This window comes from Microtus ochrogaster, chromosome 4 (assembly GCF_000317375.1).
Source record: "Microtus ochrogaster isolate Prairie Vole_2 chromosome 4, MicOch1.0, whole genome shotgun sequence".
Lineage (NCBI taxonomy): Eukaryota > Metazoa > Chordata > Mammalia > Rodentia > Cricetidae > Microtus > Microtus ochrogaster.
Genome location: NC_022011.1, coordinates 75,892,196 through 75,908,288, shown reverse-complemented (window position 1 = coordinate 75,908,288; position 16,093 = coordinate 75,892,196). Strand labels below are relative to the sequence as shown.

The 16,093-nt window shown below is 41.3% G+C and overlaps 1 protein-coding gene across 4 annotated transcripts in view; it reads left to right on the top strand.

Moving 5' to 3' along the window:
* Positions 1-16,093, top strand: part of Cobll1 (cordon-bleu WH2 repeat protein like 1) — a 142,192-nt gene that overhangs the window by 120,826 nt on the left and 5,273 nt on the right. For 2 of the 4 annotated variants that reach the window (XM_026778673.1, XM_026778674.1), the window contains exons 9-14: positions 564-638; positions 1,805-1,924; positions 5,000-5,234; positions 6,214-6,311; positions 7,435-9,107; positions 10,973-11,149. In XM_026778673.1, the coding sequence (XP_026634474.1) occupies positions 564-638; positions 1,805-1,924; positions 5,000-5,234; positions 6,214-6,311; positions 7,435-9,107; positions 10,973-11,149 (2,378 nt within the window). The remainder of the gene's footprint in view (positions 1-563; positions 639-1,804; positions 1,925-4,999; positions 5,235-6,213; positions 6,312-7,434; positions 9,108-10,972; positions 11,150-16,093) is intronic. The other 2 variants (XM_026778676.1, XM_026778675.1) reach the window with 1 other exon arrangement.

Genomic DNA, 16,093 nt, shown 5'->3' with positions numbered 1-16,093 from the left:
ATATATATATGTATGTATGTATGTATGTATGTATGTATGTATGTATGTATGTGGCTGGCCTAGAACTCCCTAATCAGTCCAGGCTGGCCTCAGACTCAGAGATCTGTCTGCTTCTGTCCCTAGGAACTGAACTGGAACTTAGGATGTGCACTTTGCATGCTCTCTCTTCCTCTCTCTCTCTCCCTCACCCCCCTCTCTCTCTCTCCACACACACACACACACACACACACACACACACACACACACACACACACACACACACTTCTAAAATAGCCTGATTATTATTGCTTAAGTGCTTCTAGAAAGTCTGCAATGAAAAATGGCAAAATTATACCACTTCATTATCGTAATGAGTGTGCGAACAGTGTGCAGATTAATTCAGAAGATACTGTGATTCCGGGTTTCACTCTGTAGGAGTGGGGATGGAGGGTGGGGTGCATGTAGTCATTTCACAGCTGCTTGGTTTAAGTTCATCCTTCCTGGATTAAGTGATAGCAAGAAATTCCTCAGGAGTCGTTTCTCATCTGAGTGTGACTCGTTATCGGTTTTCTTGCATCTTTCAGCCCTGCTTTCAGAAGATGGAGTTGCTCCCGACAGCGCTTTAGAAGCAGACTCTCCTGAGGTGCTGTCCAGCCCAGGTATGACCCTCGTCGCTGCACACTGCCATTGTGAAGGAAAGAAATGCCTTGACATGAGGGATGAATCTAACCGGAATGCTCCTCATACTGAGACATTGGAATACTTTGACCTCTTTTCCCCCTTTTGGTCTATGAAATGAATTTTTTGTTTCCTCCCCTGGAGATTAGACGCCAGGATAAGAAACTGGCAGAGATGAAAGTTCCAGTTCTAGAGCTGGACCCTGAGTGCTCTCTTGGTTTTCCTTATGCACTATCTAGTGGACAGCTAATAGCCTCCTTCTAGGTAGGGTCACACCACAGTGGGGAGATTCTTTGGTATATTTCACAGATTTAAAGTTCAACACAGTCTTTTTCAGTAGCTGCTTTGGGTATGAATTCAGCATTCACGCTGTCCTACTTTCATGGTGAATTGTTTTTTTTTTCCCATGCAAATACTTTCTATAACATAGCCCTCACTATGGGTTCTCCCCAAGTAAGTGAGGTTAAAAAAATAAAAAAAACCAATTTGATCTGTTTTTAATAGTTCAATAGTAACGACTTAGTAGCTTTTGTAAGAAGGACTAGGAGCTGCGGGTAGTGATATGCATCTGGAATTGCAGCACTTGGGAGGCTGAAGCAGGGGATCCATAGTACCAGGCCACCCTGCCTTAGGAAGAAAAGAATACCTCAAGTACATTAGCATGGAGATGCTGCCAGATATGAGTACTTAGATTGTCCCATTTTTATTCACAAAGTTGAATGAGTTTTAGGAGCCGCTGACCTTGAATCTTTACTCTTACGTGGTGCATAGGAATTTGAGATTTTTAAGTCACAGAAGAATCCTGTTTATGATTTAAGACATTGCTATTATATAAGTAGTAGTGCCCTTTTTTTTTTTTCTTAGAACAGGCTCAACAAGACCATCTCAATCCACATAGGAAATTTATTAGAGGCTGTTGTCAACATAAAATATATTGTGGAATTGGAAGGTTTTGATGTTTCGGAAAGATGGGCAGGCTCCTCAAACTTGGTCCCATGTCTGCTTCTCGCTTTCCCTTTTCAGAGCTACTCCATGGGTAAATGTGAGCTAACAGCACTGACTTCCCACTGTGTCCTGATGTCTGCTTGCTTTGTTTTTTAACTCTCTTGTCTAAGTGCCATTTCCACAGACTCTCCTTCCTTGGCAGATGGCTCCCCTGGCCCCCGGTTCCTAAGCCAGGAGCAGTGTACTGTGCCCAAGCCTGCGGATGAACTCTCGCTCTCTGAGGGCCCTGGAACTCCAGAGGCAGCTGTAGCATCCTTGACGTGTAGGTGCTCAGGCCTTGACTGGCTGTGGCTTTGGTATATGCAGAGGAAGGTGCCATTGAGTAGAGATCAGTTTACTTATTATACTCTGTAAAACCTTTCATAAGTGTCTCTGCCTCCGTGCAGGTTTGAAATGCGTGGTTTTCCTTCACTAAATAAGCAGGGTATAGCAGAAGAGAAGTCACTCAGTGGCTCTTAGGATTACTCTGGCTTGCATTGTTCGGAAGGCTCCTTGGACTTCATTATCTCCCATGAACATAGAAGAGAATATTTCCAAGTATTCTTTACTGAACTTCCCGTGTGAGCTGTGTGACTTATGACTTATTTTTTTTCTCATGTTATTCTCAGGTGCCTTTTCTCTTTTAAAAGTAGGATTAGTTTGTTTTAGGATAGAACAGCGTTATGTTGCCTAATATTTGGATCTCCTCGTAAATGTACTCACTTTTTAATGACTCAAAAAGAAGCCCCTTATCATTTTAATTTAGTCGTTTAAAAATAGTACGCTGTCACAGGCTCCTTGTCATAGTGTAGAGTTGTTTGCGGACTTTGGCAAACAATTTGATGAGAAGGTTTTGGGGTGGTGGTGGTGATTCATGCCAGGCCTGCATGCTAAGGGGGCAGGGACCTCCCACTCTGCTATCATTAAATACCCTTTAATGATATTTATAATGTTGTAAATTTAAAATGAAATGTGCACACTCATTTTTCCTATATGACTCAACAAATATTGCCATGGGTATTTTTTTTTTCAAGAAAAATTAAAGCTCACATACACACAAGACCTTCAGTGTTACAGATTCCATCATAGTAATCTCCTCCAAAGGGGAAATTACCCAAATATTCCTAAGCTGTAAACTGGACAATTAAGTTTGAACTCATCCATCTATAGTCATAGTACGGTGCTGACTAGAAAGAGGAGCATGTTTAGGATCGATTTAATAGAGCTATATTTTACCAGAGGCACAGTATCTGTCAAGCAATTTTTCTATTTTGTTGATAACCAGGAAAAACACATGACATGAAAAGACCATATTTAAATGTTAAGTTTAATAGTTTGACAGTTCAAATGCAGCAAACACATTCCTTGAAATATTAGTTGCATTTCATCTTTATGTGTTTTAAACTTATGTAAATTCAAATTCCTTAACTTTTGTGAGTACTCAAGTATCTGTGAATGAAACAGCTGTACTAACACCAGCACGTGGCTTGTTTCCTTCCTTTCTTCCTTTCTTCCTTTCTTCCTTTCTTCCTTCCTTCCTTCCTTCCTTCCTTCCTTCCTTCCTTCCTTCCTTCCTTCCTTCCTTCTTTCTTTTCTTTTCTTTTCTTTTCTTTTCTTTTCTTTTTTTTGAGACAAGGTCTGTAGCCCAAGCTGGCCTGGAACTTTCTTTGTAGACCAGGCTGGCCAGAAACACATAGAGACCCATCTGCCTTTGCCTCTCCAGGACTGGGATTAAAAGTATGTGACTTGACTTCTGGCTCATATTTTTTTTCAAAGATCAGAAGTTGACACATGTTCCTGTCTAACACTAAAATTCAACTCCTGGTATGGTTTATGGGTGGTCTGTCTACTGGAGCAATGGCATACGACCTTACGGCCCTCTCTCCAGGTTAAATTAAGCTTCACTCAGATACTGTCACGTAAATGGAAATGTTCAATTTGTTTAAGCAAAAATGTTGAGCCTCGTGGGTAGCTTGACTTTCACAGTTAATGTTGGCAAGGACGATGAGCATTTTGTTGCTCGAATGTCTCCTTTTCTGACCCTGCTACCATTGGTTGTGGGCAGTAAGAAATAATGATAGAAAGAAACTCTTGTAGGATGAGATATTGTCCAAAACCGTTGAGAAGGGCTGCCACACACATTCGTGTCGGTATGGGATAAGATTTAAATATAGTAAGTGGTGGGGGGCGGCTTTAGAGCACTGAGTGTAACATACTTGATTTTACATTACGCTGAGATGAAGAGAGGTAATGTGAGTGTGGCTGCCCGCTTGTGTGTGTACATCATACTTTCTGGAGCACAGGAGAAAGTGTCAGAGGAAGTTGCTTCAGCTAGATGTAGTGGATTGTGCCTGTATTTCTCAGCACTCAGGGGTACAAGAATTTGAGGCCAGCCGGGGAAACAGAAGATTCTACCTTAACAACAAAGGAAAAATGAAACGAAATAAGCAAGAGATCCCAAAATGGCAGGAAAAGCTAGAACTGGGTCTGCTGCCTCAGATTTGTAATTCTAGCTACTCCGGAAGTTGAGGCAGGAGGATTGCACAGCTAAGCCTCCCTGGGCTACAGAGCATATTCAAGGCCAATCTGGGAAACTGATAGGGAACAATATTATAACATGGCTGTGCACATCACAGCTCAGTATGTAGCAAAGTCTTACCTAGCATGTGTAAAGTTAGAGGGCTAGTATATCACATCTAAGAGGAGAAAAAAAAATCTTGAGTGAGAATAAAAATTAATTTGCAGTATTTGATCTTTGTTTTCTGTTATTAAAAATTACACTAAGCAGTAAGATAAGTGACTCTTAGTATAAATTGCACATTAGAAACTCGTAAAGAATTTTCACAATTCTTGACCCCCTGTCATAGGAATCTAACTTAGTAGCAGAATGTATGTGAGCATCAGGATTTCCAAAAGGAGACCCAGGTCCTCTCAGCTGCAGTTAGTGCTAATACCTGCTGAGGCAGTCCGAGGGCATACTAGTAGGCAGTACAAAAATGTTCTATTAATCTGAGCTTCAAGTTGCTAATTTGTTTAATTCACATTATTATCGCATGCCTCTAAGGTTACCTAATCATAGGTATTGATTTCTAAGTGCAGTTATGTGACATTTGTAAGATTCACCTTCCGTGACGAAAGCCCAGAGTGATAGAACGTGGTTCTAGGATGACATCCATGTGAGATGGTCTGCTTCCAGGAGACCCTCACCATTCATCCTTAGAAAAACATTGCACTGTTAGTTTCGAGCCATGTTTTAAAATGCTAGCTAATTATTATTATAAATACCCCCTCCTTGCTAGATTGCTTATGATGAAAAGGGCGGGTTAATATTTAGGATTGTATCTGCATTTCTTTGTAGCTGGTGTAAGCTCTGATTATAGTCTTGAAGAGATAGATGAAAAGGAAGAACTGGGTGAGTCATCCAAAGATCAGGCTGGAAGTGGTTCTGTGAAATCGCCTGACGTCCCTTCAGAATCTACTGATAGAACAAATGTGTTGGAGAATGATCCTGACTCAGCGCTCAGCCTTAGTGATGGAGAGGCCTCTCCAAGCTCCAAGGGACAAAGCCAAGAAGGCAGAAGCACAGAGGGAAAGTAAGTAGTTTCTAGGCCACGAGTGGTGGTGGTAGTGGTTTGTTTGGTTAATGCTGTTGTTCTGAAAGAAAACTGGTATTTTAAGCTTAATTATGGTTGACCATTTTGTTTAGAGTTTCTCTCTCATACTGTCCTTGGAAAATCCTTACTAATAAGATAGCAAGCTACATGTAAGTGTGTTCAAATGAAACCCAATTCAAGAGGCATAGTATCCCCATGTCAGGAAACCATCACTTGTAGTTAAAATGTTTCTGTTTGTTTGTCTATTATCTGTTTGACCCAAATAAAGCATTGAGTTTTGACTTTGTACTGAATGCATCTGAGGGTTTTCACTACCTGGACTGTGAAAATGCTCCCCAGATTAGAAGTAGACTAAGCCACCAGCGTTGTTTATAGTCAAGACTGAGATGCAAGCAGTACTGTCCACCTGACACAGGAATTTTTAAAACGTCTCTAGTCCACTAATCCTGTGTTTGAATTTCAGTGCTATAAATAAAGATGAAATCAAACAACCAACATAAGCTGTCTTCATTAGAGCTTTACCAAATTTGCGTGGGATTGTCTCCAAATTAAACTCTTTAGTCAGCAAAAAAAAAAAAAAAAAGTCAGTGAGGTCAGTTCACATCCTGATTTATGTAGTTGGTTCTGCCAGATGCGAGACTAAAATGTTCCCTTTCGTTTCCTTTTCTCTTTTAAAAAAAAATTGCTCCTGACAGCTAAGTAAAGACATTCATTTGGAAGACGTTCCTTTCACCAAGGCTCTTGCATCTTCCTTTGCAATAGGACAAGTGTACTGAAGCCAATGTTTCATGGCAGCATTTCCTCTGTTATATTTTTCTTTGCTCTCAAAGTTCTAATATTTGGCAGGAAAGGGTGATTATTTCAATCCATCTGTCTTTGAAAAAAGTATTGCCTGGCTTTTTTTTCATGGTGTGTTTGAATAACCTCCATATATCATATACAATGTCATGTCTTCCAGAGGGCCAAATAATCCTGTCATATATGATATGAACAATGAAGACACAGTATCTGACTGTATTAGAGACTTGAAGACATTGGAATCAAGCCAAGAGCACGGTGAGTGTTAGAAACCAATACTGATGGCCAACACAATGTCATAGACTATTCTTTTAAAACATGCTGAATAAATTTTTATGCGTTGGCTTCTTTCATATCTGTCTCATTTATGACTATTTTGGGAACTGTTACTCTTGAAGATACTGTCTCACAGTAAGTGATGGACCGAGGACTTGAACATGGACAGCATAATTCCAGAGTGGGCTCTTAGCTGTCATGTCTGCGCCTTATGATGTTGTTCCACCTTTGGATGCTATCGATTTAAATCTCAGGTCTTAAAGTTGTATTCTTCTGTGCATCTTTTCTGTGACCTGAGTTCCTCCCCATTCCCCAGGGCACGTTTTTACTTTGTATTCAAATCGCCACACTTCGGATGGAACTTGCCTGCCCGATGTTCAAGCCTTATAAGTAGGCAACATCATTTGCCACCATTTCCTCATTCTTTTTCTTTTTTTTTGGTAAGATTTATTTATTTATTATGTATACAACAATGAGGGCACCAGACCTCATTATAAATGGTTGTGAGCCACCATGTGGGTGCTGGGAACTCAGGACCTCTGGAAGAGCAGTCAGTGCTCTTAACCTCTGAGCCATCTCTCCAGCCCCATTTCCCCATTCATACACCCAAATTAAGGGCAGTTTCTTATTTTTCTCATGATGTAATTGGTTTACTTCTGCCAGTTGGTGTAGAATCATGCTGTCCTTATAAACTATTTCCATCTATTTCATCCATTCAGTTCCTATTGATTCCCTTCTTCTGTTTTAACTTTGTTACTTGATTACTGCCAGCCATGCACTTCAGTCAGTATTCCTGACTTTCCAGCCAAGTCACACAGTGTTGGATCGGGGACCTGGACCTATGACTTCCTGGGAAGTCTTTGCAGCCCATAACAAAATACCAAGACACTTTATATCAACATGAGATTGAACTTCAAAACAGAATAATGCTCAGGAAAGAATTCAAGAAATGTGTGATAATACATTTTAAGAGAATGAGAGCAAAGGTGTATGAATGTTTATTGTCCAATCTGTGTTAAGTGAAAAATTTGTAATAGTCATAGAAAACAAACATAGGCACATATATTTCATACATGCTTGACAGTATTTTTTTTTCTCTCAATAGTTCAAAATGAAATTATAGTCTGTGCCACAAACACAGATCATGTGAAAGACAGACTGAGGAAAACAGAAACCGCTGTAGAAGGCAAAGCCCCAGAGAAAGCCGTGGACGTGGAAACTAGTGGACTCTCAGGCTCTCCTATGTGTAGAACGGATTATGCTGCAGCGTCAGGACCTAATCCAAAAATGAATCAACCAAGCGTAGAAAAGACAAAAATGCAAGATGCAGCAATTCAGGCCACGCCTGCCTGCAGTGGTTTTGATGGGAATCAGGCAGACCATAATTCGTCTGACCTCAAGGTTGATGAGAGTGTGCAGACTTCAGCTAGCAGCAGATCAACCCAGCACTCGTCCTCGAGTCTCCAAGGTTCTGTAAATGTCCAAGATAGACTCCCCATGAAAGAGCCAGCTTGTGAGTCTGGGAACGATGGCCCTCTGTCTCCTGTAGACAGAAGTGACAAGATTCCAGCTGCTCTTTACCAAAAGAATTCTCCACTTTACAGACAGGACTACAGCCCCAAGCCAAAACCGTCAAATGAAATTACGAGAGAGTATATCCCTAAAATTGGAATGACGACATACAAAATAGTGCCTCCCAAATCCCTGGAGCTAGTGAAAGCCTGGGAATCGGAAACCCTGGAGGATAAAGATGGCCAAAAGATGCATGCTGCAGGGCAGAAACATGTGCTTGAGAATACGAAAGAAACAGCCATGCAAACAGAAGAAGCCCTTGCTACTTCCAGAGGCTCCCAGGAGCCTCAGCCTGACCTTAAACCAAAGCCCAGCCCAGGCACAGAGCGCCCTTTGCAGAGGACTCTGAGCTCACCTACTGGTGCCGTCAACCCCCCGAAACCTCCCAGGGTGACTATGGACACTGGCGGCGTTCCGTTTGCACCAAATTTGGAAGACATAAACAATATTCTGGAGTCAAAATTTCGAGCCCGAGCTTCAAATCCCCAGGCCAAACCAAGTTCGTTCTTTTTGCAGATGCAGAAGAGAGCGTCAGGCCACTATGTGACTTCTGCGGCTGCTAAGAGTGTCCATACGGCCCCCGGGCCTACCCCCAAAGAACCAGCAACCAAAGAGGTGCAGAGAGACTCGCGGCCCCCTCCAGAGCAAATTCTTTCTCCCTTAAGTGAAAGGACTCATTCTGCTCCGCTGTCTAATATTTCAAAAACTGATGGAATCATCCAGAAGCCTGCTGAGATATCTCTTCCTCCTGTAGCTCCCAAGTCTGTGGCTCCTCCTCCTGAGACATCTCCTCCCCCTGTTGCCCCCAAACCTGTGGCTCCTCCTCCTGAGACATCTCCTCCCCCTGTTGCCCCCAAACCTATGGCTCTTCCGCCTGAGATCTCTCCTCCCCCTGTAGCCCCCAAACCTGTGGCTCTTCCTCCTGAGACCTCTCTTTCCCCTGTAGCCCCCAAGCCCCCTGGTGGTCAGGGGACTTCACTAAACCTGAAGACCTTGAAAACTTTCGGGGCCCCACGACCCTACTCCAGCTCTGGCCCCTCCCCCTTTGCCCTTGCTGTGGTAAAGCGGTCACAGTCTTTCAGTAAAGCCCGTCCAGAGTCACCCAGTGAGGACTGCTCTGCCCAGCCTGCAGCTAACAGGGAGGGTGAAAAGACACACACAGTAAATACACCTGCGGTGGTTCCCCAACACGATGATGTTGAGAAGGTAAGCCTTAGCTTTTCCAATATAGATAATCAGATTCCAGTATGACTTGGTTAAAGTAAGGGACAGCCCATTTTATACCAATACTTTGGTGCATTTGTGTATTGCTTAACTTTTAACTTTGGGAACAGACTGGACATACTTAAGAATCTGACTTTTTTACTTTGAGAGTTACAGTGCACTCATATAGGTAGAAGGTCATTGTTAGGTAGCTGTTTCGTTAGGAAGTATGTTAACATCTCATTATTCATATGCATGTATAATTGCTGAGTCTAGATCATTGACTATTCTCCTGTGCTTTGCTATTTTTTTTAACTGTTTGGATATTATGATTTACTTTCTTTTTTATCCACTTTTATAGCAGTATGTAATAGCCAAGTAGGTAGTTTTAATTGAAACAAATGGTGTCAGAGACTGGAGGGGCCCGATGTGTCTCACTTGTACATTGTCTGTCTGTCACATGTGTTAAACCTCAGCTTACCAAACATATCACATGTAACTTAATTCAAAATGGAAGTGGCTTTAAAATGTAGTTTTCTTAATTATCCGTTATGTTAGTTCCCATAATATACATGTAGATCAAACTTCCATCCAACCATGGTAGTTTTTAAAAAAGTCCTGTTGACCTGGATTGTCAACTAAGCCTCTTGCTCTCTGGGTTCCCATAAAATAGTCTAAGGAGGCTCTGAAATTCACAGTGTGATTCATGGTAATCCACAAGCCATCTTTAAAAACTTACAGTGTGTACTTTGCTCTGGTGGTGTTTAAAGAAGACTTCCATGTTTGTGTGGCAGCTCCAGGAGTGCTTTTTACAGCTTTTTCAAACATTCCTAGACTAAGAGACCAGTGACCCCGATACCAAGTAAATATTTTCTTTAATGCCGAGGCAGTATTTATCTTGAAGAATATTTCCTCGTCCATTTGACATTTCTGTTTACTGGTGTTATCCAACATCAGGACGTATGTGTGATAGAGTGATGGATTTTGGACTTAGAGGTAGAGCCTGCCCTTTCCCTGAAATGTGTCACGTTCCTAAATGATAACAGCTTAATTTTGTCGATGCAGTTTTGAGACACTGCCTCGGCTTTATTATTTAGTTCACTGAAAAAGTAAAGATAGGAATTTGACAGTTTGTAAAAGACATTTTTAAGATTGCTTGATATAACACTTCCAAGTTACATCAGTTGCTAAATATTTGTTCTTAAGAGGTTTAATTGAATTTCTGAGTATTTACTTTGGAAGTTCTTAACATTTATTTTTAATCTAATGGGGGAAAACCCTAGTCAGTCCATGGTTCCTCTTGCTTCTAGAAACAAACAACAACAACAAAAAAAACTCAGGCAGTTAAGTGTAGTAGAGACATCGCTAGTCCCCTGTTAAATGGCACACTGGATTCTAAAGTATGAAATAGTTGGTATACTCAACAGCTTTGTACATTTTCCCGACTATGTTAGAACCGTGAAAATGGGTTGTTTTTCAGTTGGTGGGATTTTTTTTATCTTGAGTTTTGGCACTGGTCGCCAGTTCTGTGCTGGCAATATCAGTGTTCTTTGATTTACACACAGTAAAATTGCCACTTTGTTCATGAAACAAAAAAAGAGGTAGCATTTTTCTTCCACAGCTTCCTCTGCTGAGAAAGGAAGGTAGGGAGTTAATCTCCCACCTGGGATCCATCAACAGAGAAGGCTGAGTGAAGGGCGGAGATACAGACCTGTGTCTGCATCATTAGCACAGCAAGTGCGGCCTTAAAAGGGCTCTTGATAACACAGTTTGTAAAAGCAGGCCTTTCTTCTCTTGGCATTCATAAAAATACCCTGCATTCTTTTTTTTTTTTTTTTTTTTTTTTTTTTTTTTTTTTTTTTTTGTAGAAAAATAAACCTGTGCCGAACGAACAGAGCTCTCAAATGCTGACTCCAGCTGATGGCCCATCGCTCACCCTTAAGAGGCAGAGTTCTCTAACATTCCAAAGCTCTGACCCGGAGCAGGTTCGGCAGAGCTTGCTGACTGCAATCCGTTCTGGAGAGGCTGTCTCCAAGTTAAAGAAAGTAAGTTTTCCCTAGCAGATGGGCAACAGCGGGTTCATTTTCACCTTGTTAAACTAATACTTGAGCTAGGGAGGGGATCTTCTAACACTCAAATATGAACAGGAAAGATGCCAGAAATTATTCTTTCATCTTAGGAGTCATTTTTGAAGTATAAACTGAAGGATTTCAGAGTATTCCCATACATAAAAATGTGTCAGTTTCTTTCCCCCCACTCTGTGGGCCAAGTTCAAAATACGACTGCATTTATTATTGTATATGAAGAAAGCTAACCTTGACTCTGATTTTAAGGAATTTTTTAAGCACCATAAGAATCTCTTGAAATGCTCTCCCCCCTCTTTTTTTCCAGAAAAGGTGGACTTTTACTAGTGGGAACATTTATGTTGGCTGTCATCTCTCAGTGGTCAAAGTAATTATTGTGTGTGACTTTTAAGGACAGTCCCAAAAAGGAACATCAGCTGTAGTAAGTGGAGGGGAATCTAGAGAATGCAGAACAGAGCTCACCCAGAGCCCATATGCAGAGTGCCCACCACATGATATGGCGCATTCTTGCTCAGCTGTAGGAGAGAGAGCAATGATGGGGGCGCGATTCCTCTGGACAGAGCGTGAGCGTCACAGGCTGGTCTCGCCTCTCTCTCCACCTTCGTCCCCTGGGAGAGCACAGGACAGGGTGACCGGCTGAGAAGCCTCTCAGCGTGGAAGTTCTGAGTCAACTGACTCACTGGGGGTTTCATGTGTGACCAACCTTTGCCATGTAGAACCGTCCAGGACAGTGTCTCTGCGTGCATGCCTGTGTGCACGCCTGTGTGTGCATGCACCTGTGTGTCTTACTGTTGTTCCAGAAGAGTTGGCACTTTGTCCTGGGCAAGCACTGAGACAAAGCAAAACAGTAAGTGGTTTCAAAAATGATAGAAACATGAAGGAATAATTCAGAGGACTTTGTAGATTATATATAAGTACCAAGGCAGCAGAAAAGTCCATATAGATTTAAATATTGAAATTAACCTTTTATCAGTCCTTACAAATTTCTTCGTCAAGGGGGAAATCTGGTGTCAATAGGTAACGCATTCTCGTTGATGAAATATTTTCTGTTCTTGATCCAGGAAGATACAAATGATCCCCAAGCCAATTACCACCAATCTGAGATTCCTAAATTCAGTAACAAGCATTTTTCTAGATATCAAGGGCAGTAAGGTGAATAAGCCAAGCCACTGCCTTCTTTATAGCCTGGGCCTGAAAACCAGTGTTGCATTTATCCACAGGAGAGCCTCGTGTATACACAGGTATTAAACACAGCGCTTCAGGAGTGAGCAAGTGCATACACTCACCAGTTCCTATGGACACATTGCAGAACACTGTGCATTGAACTGCAGATGTGTTTCAGGCCAGCAGCAGGACACTTAACTGGTGGATTCCTGGGCCTGATTTGGCAAGGCTTTCACATAGTAAACTCTCACAGCTTCTAGAAAGAGCTGGATCTGAACCAACAGAAAAGGGGGCCTAAATGATGTGCCTGTAATTGATCCTATTTAAAACTCATTACTTCCGATTCTATTGAGTAGAAAACTTTATCTCATTGAGTAGGAAGTTATTAACAGCTTGGAGCCTGTAGAGTGCCAACTCCTATGATTTTTTTTAATGAACATTTCATACATAATCTATTTTAGTTGACGGAAAGTGGTTAAAGGAGCTAGTAATACTCAGTCTCTAAACTCAGTGACCAGCATTTCAGCTATAGTATCTATTTTTAAAAATTATTTTTGTGTACTGAGACTTACATATAACCATGCTCATGTTGTGTCTTTTGGAAAGTTCCAAATAAATACAACTCTAATTCTAAAAATTATAAATAGTAGTGTTTTTGAAGACTAGAGCGTCTTACTGGAACATTATTTTAAATGTTCTTTGATTGTTTTTGTATTTATACACTGTATGTTGAGCATGTTCCCCACCACTCCTGCTCTTTCGCTCGTCTGTCTGCCTGCCGTCTCTCAGCTTCATATTGTCTTCTAGACAGCTTTTGCCTTGCTCCTTTGAGACTTTTACGTGGGATATTTTGGTTACATTCATTTCCTCGCCCCATTCTTTCCAGATCTCCTTCTTATCCTTTATCAAATTCGGCGTCCGTTTTTTTTTTTTTTTTTTTTTTTTTTAAGCCCACCAAGTCCAGTTTGTGTTACTCACATCCTCTCGGGTGCTTGGCTAACTACAGATGTGTGGTTAACCCCTCATGGAGTCACGCCCTTCAAACTGACTTTCCCATTGCCAGCAGATGTCAGTAGTCGGTCAGTAGCTCCTCAGCTAAAAGTGGGGCCTCATGCAACCCGATGTGTCCAGAAAACAGTTCCTTTGTATTTGTCCACTACTTCTGACTCTTTGATTCTGTCAGCTTTCTCTTACCCAAGATCCCTGAACCGGGGAGGAGGAAGAGGAGTTGTGATATAGATGTCCCTTTTCTGGATGAGCATTCTGGTTGTCTTCCATCTATACCTCTTGACCAGTCATGAGTCTGTATGAATTGCCTGCCATCTACTGCCAAAAAGAAGCCACTTTCATCCTCACGAGAGATGCGCTAATCTCGGACTATAATGATAACCATTAGGAGTTGGTTTAATACTGTCTATGTTGCAGAATGATAGTGGCAGGTTTGAGCCTAGGGCCTAGCCAGAGGTTTGGGGGTTCCATGGACTGGTCCAGGCATGAGATTCACCTTATGGAGCAGGCTTTAAATCCAATCAGGAAGTGGGTGGTTACTCCACAACATCCATTCCATTGGTGTACCATTGGGCATGCCTTGTAACACATATGGACTCAACAGTGGCTTTGACAGCGTATAAAAGTCCTCCACAAGCTCAGGCCAGACCCAATCTGAATATGGAAAGGGGAGCTGGCTCCATGGTTACCTGTATCTTTGAACTTAAAATGCTCAGTTTAGTTCCAGGTACCAACCTGGCCATGGCTCTGGTTCCTGAAGAGCAGGGAGCCTTCATTGGAGTAGCTACCTTGCACTGGGATATTCCGTTCATTGTGTGATTGTGGCTGTGAACGTACTGTGATATTTTCATGCTTCTCTGGGTTTTTTTTTTATACCTTACTCCCATTTACTTAACAGGTAGCCATGGAGCCATGTCTTCATACAAAGCTTTAGTTAGAGTAGCACAATATTAAAATTGTGTCCAGTGTGAAGATTTACCCATGAATCAGCAAATTGTTCATAGAGAAGGGAGTGAGGTCATCCATTATTGTTGGTCGACTTTGACACAAGGACGTTGGCTGCTTTTGGTGCTTTGGTGTTGTTCAAAAATTGCTGAAAGTCGGGCCATTACATTGTTATAAATAGAATACGGCTTTGAAAAATTGAGTCTAAAGTAAATTTGTGTTTTATACTTCATATTGTAGATTGCCTCAGAATGTAAAATTTCTTCTTGACTGGATGGATATATGGAAGGAACAGGAAGTTTTTCACAGGCGCACTAACTTGTGTTGTTTAGTTGCTTGCCTTTTATTCTTATTTTTTGTTGCTTGATTTGAAACAAAGGATCACGGACAGGTTGACAGTTCTCTCTAAATGAGTTCTGTGTGAAAAATAGGTAGTGTTGTGTTTCATAGTCACAGTTCAAATTTTGTGATTATTCATAAGAATTTCTTCAAGCATCAAGGGCATAGAATCAAGAGGCTCATCAGTGAGTTCTTAAACATTAGTTTTTAAAAAGTAACTTTACTGCAGGTCTGAAGACATGGCTCAGGGGCTAAGAGTACTGTCTGTTCTTGCAGAGGACCCAGGTTCCATTTGCACTGCCCTGTGGCTACTCAGAACTGCCTGTAACTCCAATTCTGGTGTATCAAATGCTTTCCTCTGACTTCTGTGGATGCTGGGAATGCATATAAACTAAAAATAATTTTTTTCAAGAAGTAATTCTATTGTAAGTAAATTATGTGCATAGTTCAAGTCAGTAATGCTTTAGTTTCAGAATGTTTCTTAAAAGTTGTTGTATCTCATTTAAGAAATAATCTTTAGCACTAGGATGTGACAGGCACCAAAAGAAGCTTTGAGATAAAGTGGGGTCCAATAGACAGGATCTCTGATCCTAGGGTTTATAGATTCATAGAAAAGAATATTAATGATATCTTCTTATATTATATTTTTAAATATCAAAGAAATGATTTTTTTCTCTTGTAAGGTAACTTCTCTTTATTCGTTTATTTTTTTGAGATAGGGACTGATCTATCTATTGTAGCCCAGGCTAGTCTTGCATTCACAATCCCTCTGCCGCAACTTCTCAAAGTGCTGAGATCCTTGTAGGCATGTGGGTAATTGCGTCTCGCATATTGCTATATAACCTTCCAGAATATTTTGTTAGTGTATTGCCAAATCTAGTTTGTACGATGGATTCTTCTGGAAATAATTTATAAACTGACTTCTCTCGAGTTTCCCATCAATGGTAGACTATGCTATTTAAGAGAATACCTTATTTGACTGTTTTTTAAAATTAACTTCCAAAATATTGGACTGCTGTAGGAGGTTTTTTATTTCACACATGTTAAATTTTTGTTGATTCTCCCCTAACTTCTTCCTCTGCCTACTTGCTCTCCTACCCTGACATTTCATCCCAGTGACTGTACTCTTTCATTTTGTTCTCATTTTCCCCATCCCCTTCCCTTACAGGACCTCCTCCTCCACCCCTCGCACATTGCTTCTTAATATTTTAATGGCCTTGATCCTTATTTGCCTCACCTGGTATCCTGCTTAGGTTTCTTCTGCTGTTTAAAGATCATGACCAAAAGCAATATGGGGAAGAAAGGGTTTGTCTTACAGGTTACTGCCTCCTCATCAGGGAAGCCAAGGCAGGGACTCAAGGCGGACCCTGAAACAGAGAGCATGGGGGAAATATTGCTACTGGCTCTCACCTCAAGGCTTGCTTAGCTGCTTTTTTTTTTTTTTTTTTT